Below are 25,934 nucleotides of genomic sequence, written 5' to 3' on the forward strand. Positions count from 1 at the left end.
TGTAATGATGTCACTGCTAAGCTATAATGATGTCACTGCTGAACTGAGGATTGGCAAGAGCAAAAATGAACGGTTCAAGTCTTCCTGCCTGAGTCTAACGGATTCTCTCCTTTCCCTCCTCTAGATGAATGGCAACAAGGAAGGCGTGTCTCCCACCAAGATGAACACGTGGGACAAAAGCTCCAACTCGGCCAATCGCATCGACCTGTCCGCCGTCTAAAACCACAAGATCATCATTTCTGTCTATGGCAGAAGAAGCAGAGCGACCTGAACGAAGCTCACTAGTGTAGAATGACAAACACTGGCCAGAGTACCCCCCCCCCCTCAGTTATGTGATGAACGCTACACTCTTGTCCACTTAAATGAAAGCAATACCAAAGGAGGTGTTGTGTGGATAGCTGACTAGTAGCTTCACCTTTTAAAAGACAAACAGATTCCAAGGACTGTGCCTCTATTATTGTCTCGTTTGAAGACATATTGTGTTACCTAAAACTAGGGCAGGGATTTCTGTGGAGACCCAAGGTCAGTGAAGTGACGGCGAGCTTCATGGTCACTGAGCTTGACTCCGGGTCTGACATGCAGTAGCCTAGATGCCATGACGTGCTTTTTACAATCTGACAAAGACAACATACAGAAGTGTCTCGCCTCGTCTGTTGCCTATAGCCTATGTGTCTGTTGCAGTTTCATTTATTATTTGGCCAGAGTTTATTTAAATTGCAGAGGTATGCTTCAACATGTTATTTTCCATTGTGTGCCACTCCATCTGCTTTTATTTACATGCGGAACATGTAATATAGGCTAATCTCATTTGGGATGGTAATTAGACTGTCATGATTTTCATAGTGTTACGGTTGAAATGCACAGCAAAGATAAAAAACCAAGAAGAATCACAACACTTTCATAAAGTGTAGTGTTATAGTTATGGCTTAAAACAATGACAATGGCTTCACCTGTTAATAGTATTTGATTCATAATCCACATTGACACACAGCGTTATTATCTGTGCTCCTCACTGGAGTATGATCTTATCCATGATTCAGCTCATTCACACAGTATTAATCCATATTGTAGGAGCAGAATAACAACATAGTAAATTAAACCCCGCATTCTGATGTATTTATTTATTTTGTGATTCAAAGTTCTCCGTCATGTTTGCGCAAAGCATCACAGCGCTAGAGTCAGTGTGTATGCTCTTGTGCTGTTATACTGTGTGACTATTTGTGTGTTGTATCTCCTCTTGAAATGAAATGACCATGGTATTTTTGCAGTACCTCACATCTTACTTAGTAACTGCAGTATTTTATGCTTTTCGAAGACTAGTGAATTCTTGGTTGTGTTTCAGACACAATTCTGTGAATTTTTGTGGTGTTTTATTCAGCAGTTGCTGTTGCAAATTTTGTTTTGAAGTTCCATACCTTTATTTGTCAAATTAAATTAATATGTATTCTATTTGATATAAGTCCAGGCGATTGCCGTTTATCTTAATATACTGTGAGACTGGAGGGAGATAAACATATTTTGAAACTCTTCACTGATCTTACACTGTACCAACAACATTACATTTCTTAAAACAGGGTTTACTGTAAATCACTCTACGCTCACTCTCCATGTCACATTTCAAAGAATAGTTAATTTTCAAATATTTCTAAACTCATATCAGGCCTTTATTGTTTGTTTTCTAAGGTACTATGTTCTGGCCATTCTGTGCTTCTACATTATGTTTATTAAAAAACGTATATGACAAAAATGTATATTGTCATCTTCATTGAATAGCCTCAAGCATCACATCAAAATCTCTGGTTTTGTATGCCAGCATAAATTATGTCATTTGGTGGCACTTTTATCTAAAGCACCTTACACTAACTCTTGAGTGCATAGCTTTTCATCATCATTAGCCTCATTGGGAATCTAACCAACAACCCTGATGGTGTTGGTGCCTTGCTCAACTCACTGATCAATGCGTTCTATGAAATCAGACATCCTATGTGGAAATATCTGATCAGTGATGGCCTGATGCCTTCATGTGCTGTCGAAAATCTCATCAGTTAACTTACTGCCCTTGAATGATGCAGCAAATTGGTAACTTGAAAAGTGCTCGATATCATTTGTTATGATAGCATAGTTGTCAATATGGGATGTTTAAGTCTGAGAGAGCATGGAGGCTGTGCCAACAATTGATTTTAGGCCTAGTAATTATTGTATCTTTCTAGTTTCACTCGTTGTCTAACTTCTAGTTGTCATCTATTTGACAATCAATTAAAAAATAAAAATTCCAAAGATTTGTAGCCTACAAAGGGGGGGGGGGGGGGGGCATTGGGGGGGACGCACACTTCACTTTGTCTCCTCTATAATAATTTACGAGGTGTACCTGAAGTCACCATATGCCTGTACGCATGCTCGCCGTGGGATATGATTCTACTGAGAGCGGAGGGTTAGCAAGGTGAGAAACAGTCTATGTGAGAAACACAACAATACGCCGAGGTGTCTGCAATCAAACAGAAATTAGATCAGAAAAATACTGGATTTTAATTTCCGTGGACTGAAGGAAAAGCAGCAGACATAAGCACAGTGTCTCGGAAATAATTTGAAGTGAATACATGTTTGTCCCTCCGCAGTCCGCACATTGTTTGAACTTTTTTTGTGGCGATAACAACTTTGGAAAGCGGTCGTCGATATTTTTCTTTCATTATTAAGTTTGTCATGTGTGAATACGACAATTTCATCATCAATGAAATGGGATTTACATGCAGTGGGGAGCTGTCGTTGGATTGTGCGTCTGTTTCACTTGAAAATTCAACCTCCTGAAGCCACTCGGCCGGGATACTTTTTTATACGTTGATTTTTATGATAACTTATGGAGACTGTTGGGAAGTTTGAGTTCAACAGGAAAGACCTGATTGGCCACGGCGCATTCGCAGTTGTGTTCAAGGGGAGACATAAAGAGGTAAACTGATTATCTGAGAGGAATGTGTTGCTGTCTGTTGATTGTTATATATGCTGTACTTAGAGCATGTGCTTGTTCCTTCTCAAGAAACGGGACTATGAAGTTGCTGTGAAATGTATCAACAAGAAAAACTTGGCCAAATCACAGTCTTTGCTCGGGAAAGAAATCAAGATATTGAAGGTAACACAAATGTGTTGACTTTTTAATGCTGTCATAGTGGCAAGTCTCTCTTTCTGGTGCCATGTACTGACCACCATGTGTTTTCCCACATCCTCTAGGAACTCAAACATGAGAATATTGTTGGACTACTTGACTACCAGGTATGGATATTCACTCACTCACTCACTCACTCACTCACTCACTCACTCACACACACACACACACACACACACACACACACACACACACACACACACACACACACACACACACACACACACACACACACACACACACACACACACACACACACACACACAGGCCTTGTTCAGTATTAACATGTGTCTTGGGTGATCCGATTGCAAGTAGACAGCTTTAAATACAGACCCATCCATGACCACACAAGCCATGTAGCCCCTGTAGCCGCCCACATGCTGCAAATGTTGACACATTGAGCAAAATAGTGAGCGTCACTCGCCCATGTGGTATAGACTGCTGCTCTCTGGATGTTGTAGTTCTTCATAGGGCCAGCAGGCTTCCATGACATAGAGTGGAGCTGTTGGGTTTTATGTTCAGAGTTGTTTGTTTTTACCCAAAATAGAGCAATCATTAAGAGTGTAAACGGATACACGATTGCTGTAGTGTCCTAAATCCAGTGTAGGGGGTAACTAAATCGAGTGTTGGGGGAAACTCATTACAAAAAGTAACATATTACATGTAATATATTACTTTTAGCAGTAACTCAGTCATATAACTTGTTACCAATAGTTACTTTGTCAAGTAACACAAGTTACAAATTGATTTTTTTAAAACAAAGCACAAATAAAGATACAACCATTTCCTAATTCAATTGAGTGTTTTTATGTAATTAACTACTATAGATGACAATACCAAAGGAAAATGATGACATTTCGAATTTTGGACAGTTTACACTGACTTCAAGACGGTTGGAATAATTTTTCGGCATGGTCCCGGGGCGGCGATGCCATTCTGCTACTGCTGTTATTTTGGTGAAAGTAATGCAAAAGTAGTGTAATAAGTAACAAGTTACTCTACACAGACAGTAATATTGTAAAGTAACATTACTTTCAAATGAAAGTAACTAGTAATATGTAGTATATTACATTTTGAAAGTAACTTGCCCAACACCGCCTAAATCTGAACAGGATTGCGGATCTTCCCTGTCGAGGAGGTTTATGCCATATCCGAAAAATATGCCTTTACACACATTTACAATACAGGACTTTTGTCATTTGTTTGGAGGTGTCACCTTACGGTCACTGTAAGCCACCAGCCAGGCCAGGCAGCCGGCATGAGTGATCTGATCTGTGTCCAGTCAGTCACACTATCTGCAACAGATGGCAGATGCAGCCTAACGACCAGGCTAAACAAAGGCTTATGAAAGCGCCCGGCTTGATGCGAGTGTCGTCTCGCAGCAGACAGCAGAGTGAGGCACGGCCTGATGACCTCAGATGATACACGCTGAGATCTAACATCCACTCACTCCGCAGCAGCCAGAGAGCCTTTGAGGACAGTAGTGTTAGGTTGAGTGATGTGTTCATTTAGCCAGCGCCTGTCATCTGTCACACTGACGCCTATTACAGTGGAATAGACAGCCTATTGTATTCATACGTTATTGTAATGGCAATGGCAAACACCTCCACAGTGGAACTACCACCTTTGCATCGAATATACATGCTCTTTTTTTTTTTTACCGAGTGAACTAAATGACAAACAAGACGCAACGTGCTCCTGACTTCCATTCAACGTGCTCCTGACTTCCATTCAGTAGTCAGGTTGGACTGACACCCTGCACCTCACCACACCCCGAGATGGGTCAAACAGGAGCCAACCCACTGCGAAGGAGTGAGCTGGTGTCACTTGTTCGGCAACCGTGTCCCAAGTTACACAACAAGTCTTGTTGTGTAACTCGGGACACGGTTGCTGAGGTATCGATGGATTGTTCATATACATTGCAGGTGCCCGTCAATCTTTAGGTAAAACAGTGATGTAGTCACATGACTTCAGCCTGGATAATCTTACCTTAGGGTGAACTTTTCAGGGTTTTTCACCAGCCGCGACAGTGGGGCTGGTATTGTTTTCACCCTGTGCATGAGTTGACATCAAAATGAAGGAGTTTGAAAAAGAGTGTGAGCCGAGCAAGGGGGCCGCGCACCCCCCCGCCCCCCCCCCTCCAACAAACACACACATTGCCCCCCCACTTTACGCCCCTGGCCCACATTCATTTTAAGATGTGGGCGTCATGGCCGGTGTCATCCCATCGTAAGATGGTCTCTAGCTTTTTTTTTTTGCTTGATTCTCAGCATCAATATTTTCCAGGTACTATTCCTTTGCCCTCATGATCATTTGCATTGTATCTGCTTTCATCAACAGGAAATGGGAGGATGTGTGTATCTGGTCATGGAGGTGAGAAGATGCGTTGAGAATGGCAGCGACTAGTGTCTGTCTTTTCATGTCCAAATACAAATAACACATTCACTGCACTGCACCAACAAACCAAGCTAAATTCCTTGTATGTGTACAGTACATAATGCTTGACAGCAATACAGCTGAATCTCATTTGGCAGCATCATCAACGCTTTCGTAACGACTTTGTTTTTCTTTTCTTCTCAGTACTGCAATGGAGGCGACCTGGCAGAGTATCTCCAGTGTGAGTGTGCCATGCTCCACCGCTCACACGGTCCCCGGTCTCACCCCTGCTGTGTCTGTAATGTTTGCCTTTACACCTGCAGAAAGAGGGCATTCACACACAAACCTCACTCACACCCAAACCTCACCGCCGTGGGAGAGAGGGTCACACTCACACCACACCTCACCGCTGTGCAGTGGTGTTGTCTACGTGATACGCAGGTATACGCAGTATACACACTGCGAAATGACTCAGATTTGCGTGTGCGCACTGGGAAATGCGCTATGATACGTATCGTTTTCAATTTCCATTCATAAAATTCACCCTGTGCGCTCTGTGTGTTACCCTACGTTCACACACAGCACCCACACCCAAGCCTTGCCTTTACCCACGCTTTTAAATAGGCCTCCTTTTTAGTCAATGAGGCTGTGTACGCAGGGCGCCTCAACGTGAACCTTCCGTGTACCCACGCCTCGCCTGAGCTGCGCCGATTTTTACGTGAGTTCTATTTTCAAGCCGACTAGGCGCGTGAAGGCAGACTTTTTCTGTCAAGCCATGTAAGAAAAACGCGACAATGGTCAGAGTCAGTATACCCTCTGAAAAAAGGTAGACTACACCACTGCCGCTGTGGGAGAGGGTCACACTCACACCACACCTCACCGCTGTGGGAGAGGGTCACACTCACAGCTTGTTACGTGTAAATATTTTGGGAGCAGCTCGGCCTGTGGCTTTAAGAGGCTTTGAAGGACAGTAGGATTTAGGGTAGGCAGAAGAGCTGTATGACCATAGAAGTCAGGTTCAACGTTCCCACAGGTCAGTGGGTATGTAAGTGATAAGTAATGCCCTCAAGTACTTAACCGAGATAAAGTGAAACACATGGAAGTGTGTTTTCTTTTTGCGGTTAACCCTTTCCATGAGTCTGTCAGATCCTGTGGAAACTAAAGCAGAGTGCGTCAAAAGGTGCCAAAAATAGCTCCCGGCCTTTATTTGTCTCGCCCATCTCCTACTACTGCTCCACCTGCACTCGTAAATTCACAGAATAATAAAACCAATTCTCCCTAGAAAGTCACGCTGATGACTTCCCCCCCAACTCGAGTTTCACACCCTTCCCTCAAGATGTGACGACGACGAGGCGGCAGAGGGCGCGGAGTTGCTATTTCTCAGGCTAAATTTACCCCGATGCGTCTATTTAAATGGCCTGCTCTCATTTTGGCTGCCGTGCCAGCGTCTCTTATTTTGTAAGACGTGCCCGTTTTGCCTCTTGCCAGGGAGGCACATCCTGCCATTTGCAACACTCAGTCACGCTTTGGCGAGGTTCACGGAGCACCCACATGACCTCACCCATCTGTTCCTCACTTATCTCCTGTCCTGTGGTGGAAAAACACTGCAGCCACAAATGCAGGACTGGGCGGGGCCACCAGCACGGCGTGCGGTCTTCATGTTAATTACTAATTAACAAACAAACTTCTCTTCCGCCAAGTATGCTAGTAGTGCCATCTTTTGATGTGATCAGCAGAGATGGGAAAAGTACACACATTCTTTACTCACGTAGAAGCGCAGTTACTTGTGTAAAAAAAGACTGGTAAAAAGTAGAAGTACCGATTCAACTTGTTTACTCAAGTAAAAGTAAAAAATTACAGGCTCTGAAATGTAATCAAGTATAAAAGTAAAAAAGTATTTCTGCCGGCTGTTTCTGTGCAAAGCTAACTGAACCTCACGTCATATTAAGATAACTAGACATTTTTGTGCGTTACCTGTGCTCATTTATAGGGTGGGGCACTCTGGAGACGATGAACCGAGCGCACACAGACACACAGCTCTCCAATTATAGTAGGAGGATTGGCTACAGGTGGTGTATGCTGATGGCATTTTATCTTTGGTCGTGGATTTGTTTGAAACAGAGTCACAGAAGAACTCAATCTAGGAAAAGAAAAGAAATAAACTGACAGTCAGTCCTTCAAGGCAGTTTTGGTGGAGCACGAAGTCCTTCATCACTTGTGTTTAGTGGTAGGGAGTGTATTTGGTTCATGCGCTGTCTGCCCAGCGCTTGGCGAATCCGGATCCGACACACGTGAGCCAGACTGCGAGGACATCTAACAATATGGACCTGTGTTGGGAGGAGGGGACACGACACTTGTTATGTTGATAGTGTGTTTCTCCCACCTCCCTGGGTACCTATATACAGTACCATGTAATATGATGATGATGAACCCTATATGTCTCGCCCTGCTAACGTCTACCCATGTATGTTCTCCTGTATCTCTTCAGCGAAGGGCACGCTGAGTGAGGACACCATCCGTGTCTTCCTGCAGCAGATAGCCCAGGCCATGAAGGTCCTGCAGGGCAAAGGTATCCTCCACAGAGACCTCAAACCCCAGAACATCTTGCTGTGCCGCCCAGAGGGCCGCAGGTCCAGCCCCAACAACACCTGCATCAAGATAGGTGTGTGTGTGTGTGTGTGTGTGTGTGTGTGTGTGTGTGTGTGTGTGTGTGTGTGTGTGTGTGTGTGTGTGTGTGTGTGTGTGTGTGTGTGTTTGCTAATACCGCTTCCCTCAACAGGGAAACACTGAGCCACTGCCGCTGTGAAGCTGTGCTGATCTGTCACAGTCTTGTCATTGTCACAGTGTTTGGATTGGAAGGACAGGAAGGTGTGTGACAAGATGCTTTGGCTGATTTTGACACTCCACCCTCCTCCACCAGCTACCCCACCCACTCCACAACCCCCCCCCCCCCCCTCCCCCTTTCCCACACGCACACACACACATCTCAAGATTCAAGATTCAAGATTCAAGATTTTTATTGTCACTCCATGGTACAAGTATCACGTGTGAAATTCTTGTGCTGTGGACTCCGTTTACAACATAGTGCAAATAGTACAAATATAACAAATATAACAGGGCATATGAGTGCAAAAACAACAAGAGACACAACAAGCATAAGGCAGTATAGTGATAAGACAAGTCAGAGACAGTGGCATATTCACTGCACATAGGTGCACGTGTCGGGTGCATACTTTAGACGTGCTTAAACATTTTAAATTCTGCGTATTTGACATACAGGTGCAAATAACATATTCCTTATTAAACATACAATTAAACTCGGCATTTTAAATTCGGCGTATTTGACATACAGGTGCAAATAGCATATTCCTTATTAAACATACAATTAAACGTTAGACATACGTAATGGTAGCAGCTACAGTACGTACAGTGCGGCTACTACACTATTTGTGTATGTTAAGGAGTCTCGTGGCCTGCGGGAAGAAACTGTTCCTCAAGCGATTTGTGCGTGCTTTCGGAACCCTGTATCTTCTCCCTGAGGGTAGCAGGGAGAACAGGCTGTTGTGGGGATGGTTTGTGTCTTTGATGATCTTCAGGGACCTCCTGAGGCACCGCTGTTTATACAGTTCATGCAGATCTGGCAACTCACATTCTGTTACGTGCTGTGCCGCGCGTCTCACTCTCCGTAGCGCCCTGCGGTCCATGGTGGTACAGTTCCCGTACCAGGTGGTGAAGCCGCCAGTCAGCAGGCTTTCAATGGTGCCTCTGTAGAAGTCCCTGAGGATTTCTTTCTTTCCTTAGCCCAAATTTCTTCAGGCGCTTGAGTCCGTGTATTCGCTGTTGGGCCTTTTTGACGACATCCTCTCTCTCTCTCTTTAGTTTCCATTTAGGTTTCACACCATTTCTAAGCCAAATTTGTGTAAAGACAATTACAATTTTTGAATCAGGTGCGTTCCCATTAATGGCTGTTAAGCGAATAAGTAGGCTGTGTCTGTGTGTGTGTGTGTGTGTGTGGGGGGGGGGGGGGGGGGAGGGTTTGAGACAAGATCATGGAGAGAGCAATGGTTACCTGCCGTAGGAGAAGTAATAATTATGATGTCATGTAATCTGCTGGTGGTATTCTTTCATTCTGGCAGTAATGTCTGAGTTAACATTTTAGGGCTGATATCACAGGAGAAATGGGCATTATGCGATGCTCGTCATATACAGTACCTGGGAAACGAGGCAGTTCTGGGAGTCGCCAAGTGCAAAAGGCGTTTTAGGGATGCAGAGCCTTTGGGTGCAACACTTTAGCATCCAGAACAACATTTGATCTGCCGCAGGATTGTTTGTTGGGCCGGTCGGGCGCCGGTTCTGCCAGTAGAAGGCATTGCAGCAGACCGGACAAGCTGCCAGCTGTGCACAACACAGGGTGAGGCTCCTGAAAAGCTGTTTCCATCTCCAATTTTGTGCCTTAACTATTTTTCGAAAAAGGCAAAACCCGCCTCAAGTGAGCGTAAAAGCGTGTTTTTTTTTTTTTTTTTGAATAGAATTTTGACGTTTCTATCAGCCTTTTCTAATGCGATACTTCAAAATGTGCATAAAAAGACATTGGTGGAAACACGGCTTCTGTCTCTCTCCCCCTCAGCTGACTTTGGGTTTGCACGGCATCTCCAGACAAACACGATGGCGGCCACGCTGTGTGGCTCTCCAATGTACATGGTGAGTTATTGCACGCCTATTACCCTGGCTTGCTCTGCTAACAAGGTAGCATATGTCTCCCTCTGCATGAGCTGTGAGCTGTGTTTGTCTGGCCACAGGCTCCTGAGGTCATCATGTCCCAGAACTACGATGCCAAGGCCGACCTGTGGAGCATAGGAACCATCGTGTACCAGTGTCTGACTGGAAAGGCCCCATTTCACGTAGGTGCCACACTCACACAATGGAAGCACATAGACCGTATAAATATATGGACATAGCTTCCATGACGTTACCCATTGGTTTTTGGACTCGCGTTTTGAAGCCCCGGGATTTGCATTTTCACCGTCGCCATCTTTGTTATTTGGAGCCAGAAGTGACGTGAATTTGGACGAGAAGAGCCACAGCGCGGCCTGCTATTGGTCCTTGATCGGCGAGCTGCGCGATCACTGGACAGGCGACCTGTCAATCACGGCCTAAAACACAGTCTTTTTTATCATCTATTTTACTCGAAATGGGACCATAATTGACTAAAGTAACATCATGCTGTATTGAAGAAGACTTGAAACCCGCGATTGAGATCCGTACTCATTAGGAAAGTGTGTACTAGGGCCATAAATCAAGTGAGAAGTAGCGGCATTTTCCCCATTCGCTTCCAGTAAGCGCACTTCTTTTTGCAGCCAGTGGGGTCGCCCCCTGTACGCCATTTGAAAGCTCTGCTTTATGAGAAGCTTTTCAGATTTGCCAGAGCCCTTCATCGTTACCAGTAGTTTTAAACAGGACAGGATTCATCCCAGTCACATGTCTTGACAGGATTCATCCCAGTCACATGTCTTGACAGGATTCATCCCAGTCACATGTCTTGACAGGATTCATCCCAGTCACATCTCATGACAAAGCAGCAGCCGGGCGACGCACGACCCTGTTAGGTGACACCCTCCCCGATCTCCACCCCAGACTTGTTGTCCAGAAAATGCTGGAACAGCTTGGCTGCTTGTTAGGAAAGAGCCATGTTTACAGATGGGGGAGCATGCGGAAATGGTTGTGAGCCATTTCTGTGAACCCAGGCAGGGTACATACTTGTTTCACAACCCCAGCTATTACTTTCACTCAAGAGGCTGCTGAGCTCAAAGCGTTCCGCTGATGTTTGTTCATTCATTCAGCCTTGGTAATAGTCACATGCTAATATGCAGTCAACAGGCAAGGTCCCTTTCTTTGATTTGTGTATAAGATAAATCCCATTGTTCCACCTTTCTGTACTTGTTCAGGTTATTTATCTTAGGGTTTCCTCGAACGCATTTTCCCTGACAATGGCTTCTATTTCTGCTGTGCGGGTCAGTGAGTTGAGAGTAGTCCAAGGTTCAGGTTGGTTGGTTTAGCTGACATCTCCGCGTTTTTTTTACGTGTCCCTCTCATGTTTGTGTTGTGTGTGTGTGTGTGTGTGCGCAGGCCAGCACACCTCAGGAGCTCCGGATCTTCTATGAAAGTAACAGGACCCTGCTACCCAGGTTAATGCACCTCTGGACCTGCATGCACGCGTGCACACACACACACACACACACACACACACACACACACACACACACACACACACGGGCAGGTGTTAAGAAGAGGGTGTGAACACGCATTACCAGGAGGTCTGTCTGCTCTGCAGATGGATGGTCGATGCTGATCCTCCATACGTTCACACTAAAGACTGTGTGTGTGCATGTGTGTGTGTGTGTGTGCGTGCGTGCGCGTGCGTGCGTGCATGATATATAGTGTGCACATGGCCATTGGCCAGTACATGAAACACATGCAGGACAAGCACACATGCAGACATATGCACACACAGCAATAAATAACAGTAGTTGCACATGACCTTTCAGATATAGTCCTATCCAGAGCCGTGTATATAGAAGAGTCGCGACATCTCCATTCACTCCAATGGACCAGTTTTGTACTCTCAAGAGTTCCAGGAAGTAAGGTCCTGGATTAAGCAGCACTGTCGAGTTGCAGCAAAATGGACAGTTTGCGTTGTACTTTGAAAGTTTTTTCTTTTCTTTTATCAAATTGTACATTATCAGCTTTACAGTATTTTATCATTCAAAAGTAGCGCGAGACCCCTTCCTGGCTGTTCATTGGCTAATGAGTCACACATTTTGGTCCTCCACTGACGCCACTCTCTCTCTAAATGGCTCTGGTCCTATCAGGAACACACTGAAACAGACACCTGACTGGCAGGTGTTTATTTTTATTTCTTGAGCCAAGCCCTTAGAACTTTCTGGATCCCCCTCTCGCCCACTATTCACTGTCAAGGCATCCTGCTTTATAATTGATTTGCTACCGATAGCCAATTAGTCGTTACTAACGAATGATCAAGATGATTAAGGTCGTTGAAAATAATTTGAAAGTATAAGCAAAGTTAAATGTATGTATGGCAATAATAAGTCTAGTCTGCTGTTTTAAAGTATGTTTCTCTATGTGAGGTTCTGTCCTTGTGTGTCAGTTGCCTATGGACTCTTAAAACTGTCAATTTGTCACCAATGTCAATAACATCAACTCCTATACAGTCAATTCACATTCACATTAAAGGTTACTGCTCCTAGTTCTAGGACGGTTCCTAGTAGAGGATGGGTCAAATGCAGAGGATGAGTTTCCCCCACGGGGACGTTAAAAAGTTAACTTAACTTAACATGTTTACTAAACTATTTACTTGTTCTCATTCTGACTCCTGCACCTCTGACATGCATAGCTCGGAGCTGGAAACTCCAAAAGGAGTTATGCGTTATTATCTGCCCGCTGTTTTCACTGTTGACTTTGTAAGCTTGCGTTTGGCTCGCGGCCACGCTAATCTGCTGCAATGATAAAGGCTGTGATAATGCTCCTCATGTTTGTCTGTGAGCACTGAGGACGCATGGCTTGTTGTTTTGTCGCTATATATAACCGCTCCAAGCTGCCAGCTAGTGGCCTGCACTGCTCTCATTTTCCACATGACCCACATAGCTCGACACAGACGTAAACACACTCACACACTGACTGTGGGTGGCATGATGCCCCGAGGGTTTGCACTTGAGCCTCAAACTAGAGTCATTTAACGTATTTTATAGCTCACTTTGGGCTCATGAAATGCGTTCAACCTAGTAAATATTATTTCTTCAAACACTACTACACAACTTGATAACACAATGCACAAACAATGGGAAACATGAAATTGGTAATAATGGCATGTAGGCTATACATCCATTAGTATAGATACACCTGCACATAATGATGCATGAAAACCTACGTGTGTTCCCCAGCGTCCCACGGGAGACGTCTAGCCACCTAAGACATCTGCTGCTGGGCCTGCTGCAGAGGAACCACAAGGAGCGGATGAACTTCGGTAAGCCTCTCAACACTCGCCACTCCTTTTTAGAATCCCTTCTGAGAAATTCCCTGTTAAGATTGAAATCTTTCCGTTCGCAGACGAGTTTTTCCACCATCCCTTTTTGGAATCGAGTTCATCCACAAAGAAATGTATGTACCTACGTTGCCCCAATACAGTTTGGAATGAGTAGCGCTGCTGCAGTTGAGATCCTGACTATACCGGTGTGTCCATGTTTTCCTTCACAGGCTCTCCAGCTGCCTTGCTCTCCTACCCCAGTTCTGGCTCTGGCAGCTCCTGCAGCAGCTCCTCCACATCCCATCTGGCCTCGCCTCAAGTGCGTACACCTTTTGTCTTTGAGGATCAATAGAAGAAAAATTACCTGGTACAACAGATGTGAACAAGCAAGCAGCGTACCACATATGAAATATTTAAAAGTTTGTGAATTTGAGGGGGGGGGGGGGGATCAAGGCATTGAACGTTTTTGAAAACAGACATAAATAGATATGGGTCATTGAAAGTGCTTGAATTTAATTTATATATATTTTGTGTAAGAATAGATTCTTTTTTCGTAAATAGGTTCAACACAGCCGAGTTGAGAAGTGTTCACACATTCAAGCCTCTCTCTCTTTTTAATGGTTGTCTGTGAGCTTCTGTAAAGCCTGCTAGTTCACATTACAAAACTCTGTGTTGTAACAGTAATTAACTTTGAACCGTGTCTCAAACTATGAGACTTGAATTTGATATGAGGGAATTGAATTTGATGTTTAAGAAGGTGTGGGAAGCCTGGGGTACACGCCTATGATTGATTTCGCTGTCACTCCCTTGAGTAACTTTTGACCCAGCAGGCCTTTTTTCCGTCCGCACTCTTTAGCATTCCGATGGAGAGATGCATCGACTTCCGCCCAAGGCCCTACACTGCCCTGTCCAGGACAACCCTGTATCCATGCTGAAGGATGCAGCCAATCAGGACAGCAGGGACGCCTCAAATTGCACAGAAGACTATGTCATTGTGCCTGTGCAGTTTAACAGTAAGACGTGCTCGATACACTCTCATTCAGCACGTCTGGATTTTTGTTATCATGTCGTTTCCTTCATAGGAGCCTCTTGACATCTGACTTGTTTCCTTTTACTGCATTGTAGGCGAATACACGTGCGAGATGGCAGACGGGTCACCCATTCAGGACAGTCTGATATACAGTGGGTGAGTTGAACCAGAATCAATTGAATGGACTTACCAGTGATTGTGATTTATAGTAGTGTGCTGCTCCCCCTTGTGTTCTGTTTTAAGATGTGTTTTCCGAAACACACCGTTTATGGCCCAACTTTAAGTGAACATTACCCCCTGAGCAGAACTCTTCAAAAGAACTTTACTATACTGAACTCGCTGAACATTAATCCCTGCCCACAAAATCATTTCTACCTGCTACGCCAGTTGCTTCAAAAACGACCATACTCTATGATCTTGAACTTTATGCCCTAGTCACTTTATACCTGCATCCTGGACTCTGTGATGAGTCTTAATACTTGAACTGAATCCACCATTCACTGTTATACTACGTCTGTCAATATTGCATTGCATTGTTTAATATGCATTGTTTTATCTTGTATTGTCTCTCGTTACACACCAACCACCATCAACCCAAGTAACGTTTCCCTGGGCACTTGTGTACAGTGGACTGACCATAAAAGGCAGTTTGCTGATGAGAGCCTGGATAGACTGAGCTTACTGTCATCTTCCTTCATGCTTTTCCCCCTAGGAGCTCACTACTGGCTGAGCAGGGTCTGGGGGCCGCAGGCAGGACTCCTCCCACTTCTCCACTGCTGTGCTGTCCCCCAAAACACAGGTAAGAGGAGGACAGGTGGGTGGGTGGGTGCACGCACGTGGGTTTAGGTTCTGGGAGGTGTGAGATGAAAGTGTACAGAGATGGCGATAGAGATATGATCATGAGATTGCTCAGGCATAGTACATAAATAAATTGTGCTTTTACAACTGGTGAATTTGCTTGTTTTGTAAATTACATTGTCGCTTTCCAATCCTTATCAAATCTGTTAAAGGAGACTTATTATGCTAATTTGCAGTTCTATCTTTTCTTATCATTTTATTCTGGGACTCCACTAGAGTAGCTTTGTATGTTTCACAGTTCAGAAAACTGCTTATTTATCTTGTACTGTCCCTCAGTTCAGCCTCTGTCTGAAACGCTCCGTTTAAGCTCCCGTCTCTGCAGCTGACAGCAGAGAGTGGCACACTAGTGTCAAACAAGCGTTAATCTCTCAAAAAACTAGACATCGCATCGCTTATATTTGGACATTGTGAGTGAGAGCAGAAGTAGCTGAAGGGTTTGATGTAATATGTAATATAGGTATGCAGTGTTACGGTTGTGTGAACTGATGCTCCATGTCTCTCTTCTCCTCTTCCTCCGTTACCCACATAGCAAGCCCATTGAGTGCGGCAGCAGTAACTACAGCCAGTCGGTGCCCATTCCTGTCCCAACTCAGATCCAAAACTACCAACGTATGGAGCAGAACCTACAACCTGTAGGCTTGCATGGCTCCACCAGGCATGTACAGCCACCTCCCAGCCATCTTATCATGCCCCCCCGCCAGTGTCTATTACCACGCTTTCTCTCCCCTCTGAGAGGAGACATTGTCTAACTGTAGTACTGTATCTCGCGTCACTCAGGGCCACTCTGTGCTGTGCTGGCAGCAGCAGTGGAGGCTCCCTAGGCTCTGTCCTCAGCTCCTCCAGGCTGGCAACTGGTGGAGCCCGACCACAGCAGTCTTCCCCACCAGGTAGGTTACTGCACTGGCCTTTTGTGTCACCTGACCTGTCCAGGGAATATTTGCTGAACAACACTCTTTTTCAGCATCACTCCTACGGTTAGACACTTTGGAGTTTCCTCGTACAATGTCACCTCTGTTGGCCACTGAGGCATTGGGGGCTATACTGTAGGTCCTACAGTAGGAAAAATGCACCTTTGGATACTACACTGTTACATGTATATGCTGTCAATCCGTCATGTTCAGTGGGGTTATTTTGTGACAAGGTGGTGGTTTCTGGTGTACCCACTTTCCTTCCAACTGCCTCGTCCACTGCTACTACTTCAGTTAGTGATTTCCTACATTTCCCAGAATGCTGTTCAACACACCCAGGAGAACATGCCCGAACTTCAAGTGCATTCAGTATGTGAAGGCCGAGACAGGAAGAGTGATAGCAATATTTAGAGCAAGCAGGCGAGTGTCCCAGTTGAGAGAAAGCATCTGTTTGAGCACTGCTCATTTAAAAACAACAACAAGCCAAACTCACAAGTTTATTGCTTAAGGAGGGCTGGTGAATCACTCTGTGCTCTGTACTCTCTGTAGTGGGAACCACCCCCAGGACATCAGAGCAGACTCTGCCCCTCAGCACCAGGACCGGCCTGCTCGCTGGCTCCCCGGGCATCATGCAGCACAGCTCCAGCCGCAGCCGGCATAAGATCCAGCTAAGGAGGCCTGACTCCCTGAGCCCCAAGGTCAGCTTCCAAAATATGTAGAATCCACTTGAACAGAAACTGTCCAATTGAATCATCTTTGGGCGTCTGGATAGTGTCGAGGTAAAACCACCGTGGAGACCCGGGTTCAAGCAGCGGTGCTTCCGGCACATTGTTCCTACAAACACAATTGTATGTGTCTACGGGTGGGAAGCCGGTGGGGTATGTGTCCTGGTCGCTGCACTAGCGCCTCCTCTGGTCGCTCAGGGCGCCTGTTTGGAGGGAATAGCGTGATCCTCCCATGCGCTATGTCCTGCCGGTGAAAACTCCTCGCTGTCAGGTGGAAAATGAGCAGCTGGCGAGTGCACATGTATCGGAGGAAGCATGTGCTAGTATACAATTCTCCCCAGATCAGCAGAGGGGGTGGAGCAACGACCGGGACAGTAGGGGGAATTGGCCAGGTACAATTAGGGGGGAAAGGGGAGAAAAATCCTGAAAAAATAAATAATAATAATCTTTTCCACCATCACAATGTAACTGTATGTATGGTAAATGGTAAATGGCCTGCATTTATATAGCACTTTTATCCAAAGCGCTTTACAATCAGTAGGTAGTCTACATTCACCCATTCATACACCGATGGCGGCAGGCTGCCATGCAGGGTGCCTACACACCATCGGGAGCAAGGAGGGTTAAGTGTCTTGCCCAAGGACACAACGACAGCAGCTGGGAGGGAGCGGGGATCGAACCGCCAACTCTTGCGTCATTGGCCGACCCGCTCTACCTCCTGAGCTAAAGCCGCCCCATAATGATGCGGCTGTATGTATGTAATCTGATGTATGTAATCTGTATGTTTGTTAGCAATGGAATTGGGTCTGAGAGCTTTAATTGTTTTCAGCAGCAGGCTCCACTATCAGTTCCCGGCCGAGTCAGGACTGTCCCGGACCTGCAGTCCTTTGACCTGTTCCCTGCTTCCCTCATCAGGAAGCCCGACAATAAAAAAGGCCCTTTTAAAAGGTCAGAACTTTTCTCCTGTTGAAAACCTGCAATGGGTTCTGACTGTGTCCATGATATTTGAGCCTATCCTCTGGGACCTGTTGGTGTTACATACACCTTATGTCATTTGATGAATCATTAAATGACGCTGATGGTGTCTGTGGCCCGTGTTGAATGTCCAGGTCACTGAGCGCAGGCCGGCTGTCTGACACCCTGCTGAAGGCCGCCTTCAGAGCTCAGCTGCTGGAGGAAGGAAGTGACGAGAGCCTCAGTTGGGAGAAAAGCATGGACACGACAGGTACCGGGGCAACGTGGCGCAACCGCAGCCATTCAAATGTCTTGTGTGTCTTTGTTTATGTAAAGCCTGTTAGTGGCATTTTTGATGGCATTTTCCTCTCACTCGTTAGGAAAGATAGGTACTGTATACAGTATCTGTTACGAATGGCATGGCGACTCGGTGGTTAGCACTGTTGCCTCACAGCAAGAAGGTCCCGGGTTGGAACACCGGTCCATCCCAGGTCCTTTCTGTGTGGAGTTTGCATGTTCTCCCCGTGTTTGTGTGGGTTTCCTCACCGGGTGTTCTGGTTTCCTCCCACCATCAAAAACATGTATTTTAAGGTTAATACTCCTCACCAAGGGCCCACTGCTCCTAGTTCTAGGAAGGTTCCTAGTAGAGGATGGGTCAAATGCAGAGGATGAATTTCCCTACAGTGACAATAAAGGATAACCTAACATCTATGTAGAAACCAGTATATGACATAACCCAGCGAGCATTTTTCGGTTGAAAAGACGTTTAAAAAACGTTTAGGGTCAACGTTGAAAAAACTTGCAAGGAAGGTTTGAAAGTGAATGTTTTTTCACCCACTATTTGCAGACGTTGATTGAACGTTCAGATTTAGACCATATTTCACCAGGAGCTTAAATAAGAAATTCAGCGCCACACACAGGATGCCACACACACAGGATTCAAACCACGTTCTCCCGCACTCTACCGACTGAGCTATACATTTACTTAAAATATCTAAGGAGCCGGGCACATTATATACTCTATCTCACACACAACATGTAGACTACACGATTGTATGATACCACAGGCTCAACGATCGGGAGGACAAGTTATTTTATGTGATGTGTACGAGACTATTACAATAACAGCGTGCTCAGAGCACCATGTTCCGCACTTGGTGGTGCAGACTTGCTTTGGTCTAGTCAGTCACAGCACACAAAGTACTTGCGCATGCGCGTTGCTGCAGGAACTGAATTCATTATTATTTTATAGTATTGCGCTAAACTATTAACCATAGTTGTGTCCTGGAAGCTTTTTGTTGGCACCACATAGTAGCCTATGTGTCCCATATTTATGATATTTCATGTGACATAAAATGCGTTGAAATGTAGTTTTCGTGTAGACCAGATTTCAACTCTCAGTTACACAATAAAATGGACAAATGCCAATTCACCCACTATCAATATTGTCTCTATTCCAAGCTACAACAAATGTTTTAACAATATGATTAACCAAATTGTGTTTTTTTACACGTTGATGTTGTAACCGCATTTTAGCCGGTTGAAAAGAGGGTGAAATTAGGTCTTAGATGTTCAAACCCAATATCACCCAGATTCATGCTAAAAATGAACGTTGAAAAAACATTTTGTGCTCGCTGGGAAAACACCCAGCACACCATAGAGAGCCATTAGAGAGTGAAGTATCAGTCAGATCTTAGCAAGCAACATTAATGTTTATGAAAGTGAGTCAGACTATTTTGAGTGAACTGGTGCTGTGTCCATGACCATGTGTTTGCCAGTTAGGTTCAGGTTCCAAGAACAGCTTGGCCAACTGACCCAGCTCCCCTTATTTGTTCCCACAGCTCCACCTAGTGGTTGTTCTAGAGATCCTGGTTCCTCAGACAGCCCCCCGGCTGTGGTCTTCACTGTGGGTTCTCCCGCCAGAGGAAACAGTCTTCCTGATGCTGCACCATCCAGGATGCTCACAGGTCTGTCTCCAGGCTCTGTTGAATATAGGGTGCCACAGAGAGGAGGTCAACCCCGGAAGTCAGCATCGCGCCGGGTTCCCTCGTCTGGAAGTCAACTGGATTTTTGAATGGGTTTTTGGCTTGATGCCTGAAATAGGGCCTGTGCTTAACAAAAGTTTATGATACTCATATCTTTGTGTCCAGCGAGATAATCGTCACAAATGAACACCGTTCATATTCTTTTTGAAGTGTAAATGCGATTGCCAAAAATCGTGACCGTCGGAAAACACTTAAAAAAATCATAAAAATGATGTTCATTTGTAAAGATTATCTTGCTAACCCAGCGTTCAAGTTTCATAAACTTTTGTTAAGCACAGACCTAATTCCAGCATCGCCTGGATGCCTCGTCTAGAAGTCGTTTTTTTTAATGGGATTTTGGTTAGATCCCATTTAAAAAAAAAGGACTTTTAGACGAGGCAACCAGCCGATGCTAACTTCCAGGTTTTAGGATTCATTCCTGCCACACTATTGATTTCCTACTGATACATTTAATATTCCAATACTGTTGGGCATATCTACTCAATAAGTGTTCAATTTGTGGCTTCTCTAATGTCTGAGATCTGGATAAACAGTTCATCCAAAATAGTATTAGTATAGACACTCATTCCTCATGCATGTCACTCATAATTTGGTTCTATCTGATGAGAGAAGCAACAGATACAGTACTATAGTAGTCGTATTAATAGATGTACCAAGGAATTGGTAAATACAGAAAAAGTAATAATTTGTTTGGGAAGTGTATCTTTAAATGTAATGCATTATGGATTGCTCATGAGCTGTTTGACAATGTAATTAGGTACATAACCCTTTAGATAATCTGATTACTTTAAGTAATTTTGGCTAAACCAACAATTGATTCCAATTTACATACAATGTTTTAAGTAACTTTATTTACCGTAGTATCCTCTGTAATCATCACTCACCAATACTTTACTATTAGAATACCTGTGGTGCAATTTCAGTACTGAGTGTGAATGTCTACCAGGTAAATAACGATAATAATAATAATAAATATTATGGCTTGTCAATCTACGATTGATCTCAAATGGAACACGCTCTCTCTTATTTATCATTTTCTATAGTATATAATGTCCAGAGGAAGTAATACTTCTTCTGGACATTTAATACCGTGTACAATACAATAACAGTTGAAATTGACTGTTTTGATTTAGTAACTCAGTGGGAGTGATCCATTTCAGTAATCTCCTCCATATTAGCACCCTGGCATTGCTACTCCTCAAAATACATTCTAACTGGTTAACACGCTTAAAGTCTCCTGCCAAGTGTCCACTCCATAATACCACATGAAAAAAAAGTGCACGGGTTAATAGATCAGAAGCTGCACTTTCAACGCACTGCATTGCATTAACAAAATATGACCCCAGAATTGTCTGTTTTTTTTTTATTACGTATATGTCTTTAAGGATTGGTAATCCAGATGTTCAGGGTTACGCTGTACTTGTGCTTGTCTTCACTGCAGGGTCGCCGAGCTACATCAGCTCCGCCTGGCTCTTCAGCAGCGGCCGGCTCCAGAGACGAGGCCGTCGAGACAGTGACAGTGAAGCCATGGATGCTGCTCCACACAGCAGTGTGCTCTTTCACCCTCCAGAGCTCCCCACAGACGCACTGATGGAGGTACAGACAGACACTGATGATTCAGCTAGACCAGCCATTCCCAAACCTGTGGGCCACCAAATCATTTGCAAAAACATTACGATCTTAGTGAGAGCAAAAAATATATTATTTGGCCTCCGTACTGTTTACGGTCAGATGTGGGCTATGAGTCAGGAAAGGTTGGGAACTGCTGAGCTAGGCGATATGGATCTTGCTGGTTGACTTGAATCCTGCTTCCACAGGAATGGTTTCACTCTTCACTATGTCATATGTGTCTCTTCACCGTAGCAGGCACACACAGATGCTCTGAGTGATCTGCGTTTCGCCTTGGCTTTTGTCCACTGCGTCATGGAAGTGGCTTCCTGTAGAGACCCTGGGCCGGACGCCAGCGACAGTCCCGATGTGTCTTTCCTAGAGCAGAGCCTGGTGGCAGATCAGATCAGCCTTCTAAGCCGAGAGTGGAGGTGAGAAGCACAGGGCTTTTCAACCCATAGCTCACTTTTCTAGCGGTCTCCCCACCAATTTTCTTGAGAATGATATTTCTCTGTTTTCTCTTGTGCACTTTCCAGCTTTGCAGAGCAGTTAGTGTTGTATATGAAGGCCGAAGAGTTTCTGTCATCAGCATTGCACACTGCAAAAGAGAATATCAAACAAGGCATACTCTTTCCCTCTGCCACAGTTAAGCAAGGTGAGAACAGTGACCTTTGGTTTTCCAAATGATCCAATTTAGTTTTTTGTTTTTCCACATTGAAAGCTGCACTATCAGAATTTTTATGTAAAAAAAACTAAATCATAGGTTTTCAAAGTTGGAGGCAGGCCTTCCCAGGGGGGATCAAAACAGTTTCAGGGGAGGCTCAGTGAGTGGAAGTTAAAAAATCATGCATTAGTTATAGCCTAAATGTGTATAATTTGGTTAAAGATTCAGTACTTTTGGGGATTTTTACTGTTTTCCCCACAAATAAATGCCTTCAGGCACACATTTATTCTTATTATTTTTGACGTATTTGGTATAGTGTGAAGTACGGTATGTCAAACACCAATATCAGGCTATCTTGGCTCAGTTGTTGAGTGTCTATGGCAAGTATGTCCAAAGTCTGGGCCCCGGGCCCAATTGCGGCCCACAAAGCAACGCTCGGCTTGTCTCTCAAGATATACTGTATGTGGCCCTCCTCCAGACAGTATTGGTTAATCAAGCAAGTTCACCTAACGATAACAGCACTATCATACAGTTTGTAGACAAGCACCAAGTAAGAACTACGCAGGTGGAACTAATGTTTTCAGATGGTAAACAAAATTACAAAAGTACAATTGTATTGTATGTGATTTTTAAAAATAACCAATATGATGCAAGAAGCAGCTGGCCCCCCCCGGTATTTTCACATGATCTAATCTGGCCCCCATTCAAAGTTTGGACACCCCTGTGCATCGGCTCACCTGGCAGCAGACGTACGACGGAGGCTCGGTCCTTCGCACGGCCGACGCGGGTTCGAATCCGACCCCGAGGTCCTTTGCCGCATGTCATCCCCTCTCTCTCCCCACCTTTCCTGAAAACCCCTGCCCTAAATCACAAAGTCAGGCTACAACAGAGAAGGTTATAATGATATTAGCAATAGCATTATTGGAGGGTGTTGACAAGATACATTTAAAAGACAGTGTGTCACTAATGGCTTCATGTATCTCCTGTGCAGTGATCAGGAAGCTGAATGAGCTGTACAAGAGCTGCGTGACGTGCTGTCGCTCCCTCAATGCTCGGCTGCAGGACTTCCTGCTGGACAAACAGAAGCTGATGGACCGCTTCAGTGGCATCGCCGCAGAGAAGCTCATCTATAGCCACACTGTGCACATGGTGAGCTCACACTGACAGTCACTCCACATCCAATCTGACTTTCCACTTGGTTTCTGTCCACACCGTTTACCTCTGTATGTTGTGTCTTTTGTATGAATAATGGCTTAGAGCTGTTAGAGCTGATACAAAGTCTACAGCAGGCGGCAAGGTCAGGAAGTCTACAGCAGGCGGCAAGGTCGGGTTTGGATGGATGAAGCCTATGCGGAAGTGATAAAAGCTGTAGTTCCTCAAATGGGCACTTGAGGCTGGCTCCAACAGGGAGTCGTTTCCCGTTCGCCCGACCCAATGTTAAAAATGCCCGACTTTACAACAGGATTAAACATGTTTACTCACCTGGTTCAAAAAACAATTTTCGTCTATATAGCTCATTTCACCTTCCATGACAACTGTACAGGGCGTTCATTTTTATATAACTCACCCATTTATAGTAAAATAGACGATAGACTGTTTTGGGCGTGATTGACAGGTGACGTGTCCAGTGATCGCTCAGCTTGACGATCACGGACCAATAACAGGCGGAGCTGTGGCTCTGTGGGAAACCCCGGGGGCCAAATGTATAAGCCATGTGTAGTACACACGAAAAGTGTGCTGCACCACTTTCCACACAGGTTTCCCAATTGATCAAAATCCACGGGCCGTGAGAATGTGCATACTGGTACACATCTCTCACACCATGCATACTGCACGCAGTCTTCGGAGTCCGACTAGTGTGATGTGGCAAATAAGGATAATGATAGTGTGAATTTGGGAGACATTTTATTTAGAGCTACACAGATTTCTACACCTACACTGTAAACAGAGTTCTATGCATTTGGCCCCTGGTCTTGCACCGTCTCATGCGAGCTGCATATGAACCCCAAGATGGCGACGACCACACTCCCATAGTCTGGGCTTCAAAACAGGAGTCCAAAAAGCAATGGTTAACGTCATGGTGACCCCGTCCATATTTTGTTTACGGTCTATGGTCTCCAGTCGATGACATCATGTATCCTCACTACTTATCGTGTTTATGTGTGTTTTTGTTGTGTCCAGGTACAGTCTGCAGCTTTGGATGAGATGTTCCACCATGGTACCGCATCAGTCCAGCGCTACAATAAAGCCCTCCTGCTTATGGAGGGTCTGTCCCGTATCATCACAGAGCAAGAGGACATCGACAGCATAAATAAATGTATGTAAACACTATCACACACACAAACAACCAGGCACTTGTTGTTACAGTCACACATGAATGGATATTCTATGGTGTCACTATGATGACTTGCCTTTACTGGATTATTATTATTATTGTGATATTTGATTGGAGGTCTTTAGGTAACTTATGATATTCTGAATTTCTCTCTCCCTCTTTGCTGCTCTCAGGTAAGCAGTGTATTGAGCAACGGCTTTCTGCTCTGCAAACTTAACAGTCCCCGTCTTTACAGCTGTGGCTGCAGCATCAGCACCCTCATGCCTCGTCCATCTCCCGCCTACCGTGTACATAGACCCTCTTAGTCCATCTCCCTACAGTGTACATAGACCCTCTTAGTCCATCTCCCTACAGTGTACATGGACCCTCTTAGTCCATCTCCCTACAGTGTACATGGACCCTCTTAGTCCACCTCCCTACAGTGTACATAGACCCTCTTAGTCCATCTCCCTACAGTGTACATGGACCCTCTTAAAAAAGCACTTTGATCTTCCTTAAGGGAAATGACCACTGGAGTATCAGCTCTCATCCCACCACCCAGCCTGGAATCTCTACATAAAAATGCACGGAAAAGGCAAGAAAGGAGTCCTGTTTTTGAATAGTCTCTGGACACTGATTTTAGCTTTTTAACTGATTTTAAATTGTCTGTTTTACTTGAAACAAAGCTTAGCATTTTCTGTGCGGTGATATGTTATGTGTACTGTATAAGTCTGTGTGAAAACAGGAGTGGGAAGATTGTACAAGTGGATGAGAAGACCAAATATTGCCAATGTGTAGCAAAACTAGTAAAATTGCACCTGCTGTATTTCTGTATTTTTTGAGATGCAGAGTAGTGGACTGCAAGGTAATATGAAAAGAGACACTGTAAGAGTTGTGTGGTTTATCCTTGATGTTATCAACACAATGGCATGCGATTTAATTTTATTTATTTATTTTTGACCTCATACAGGTTAATATATGATACGTCTCTATAATAAGCATCTTTTGAAATGACATTTGAAAGATTGTAGCTTTATAACTGAATCCCATAATGCCTTCCCTTTAGATGGCTATGTATTCGAGCTACTTTCAGTGACATTATTAATTGCATGCCACATTGTGCTTATGTCGCGTGCGTGTGTGTGTGTGTGTGTGTGTGTGTGTGTTTGTGCCTGCATCTTTCAAATTGTATTCATTCATTTTGAATGAAGATGTATGCAGTTTTTGACTATCTTGTCACACCAATCTTTGTAC

At 44.6% G+C, this 25,934-nt stretch overlaps 2 protein-coding genes across 2 annotated transcripts in view; both read left to right on the forward strand.

Moving 5' to 3' along the window:
- The window catches only part of adgrd1 (adhesion G protein-coupled receptor D1), a 39,094-nt gene extending 37,385 nt beyond the window's left edge, over window positions 1-1,709 (forward strand). The window contains exon 26 of the mRNA XM_083643892.1: window positions 125-1,709. Coding sequence (XP_083500018.1) covers window positions 125-220 — 96 coding nt within the window. The 3' untranslated portion in view covers window positions 221-1,709. The remainder of the gene's footprint in view (window positions 1-124) is intronic.
- A 1,145-nt stretch (window positions 1,710-2,854) lies between these two features.
- On the forward strand, window positions 2,855-25,934 carry ulk1a (unc-51 like autophagy activating kinase 1a; the record flags this gene model as incomplete). The annotated part of the gene is made up of 27 exons (XM_083644497.1): window positions 2,855-2,944; window positions 3,032-3,124; window positions 3,223-3,264; window positions 5,498-5,530; window positions 5,738-5,774; window positions 8,022-8,195; window positions 10,161-10,234; window positions 10,333-10,434; window positions 11,660-11,718; window positions 13,492-13,574; window positions 13,658-13,708; window positions 13,805-13,893; window positions 14,431-14,587; window positions 14,700-14,760; window positions 15,317-15,403; window positions 15,992-16,117; window positions 16,240-16,349; window positions 16,920-17,068; window positions 17,928-18,043; window positions 18,205-18,320; window positions 19,891-20,016; window positions 21,536-21,690; window positions 21,958-22,133; window positions 22,239-22,357; window positions 23,358-23,515; window positions 24,548-24,683; window positions 24,875-25,934. 27 exons carry the CDS (start codon window positions 2,855-2,857, stop codon window positions 24,916-24,918), a joined length of 2,763 nt encoding a protein of 920 aa, XP_083500623.1. The 3' UTR covers window positions 24,919-25,934.

The sequence above is a fragment of the Poromitra crassiceps genome, assembly GCF_964638095.1.
Source record: "Poromitra crassiceps genome assembly, chromosome: 10".
Lineage (NCBI taxonomy): Eukaryota > Metazoa > Chordata > Actinopteri > Beryciformes > Melamphaidae > Poromitra > Poromitra crassiceps.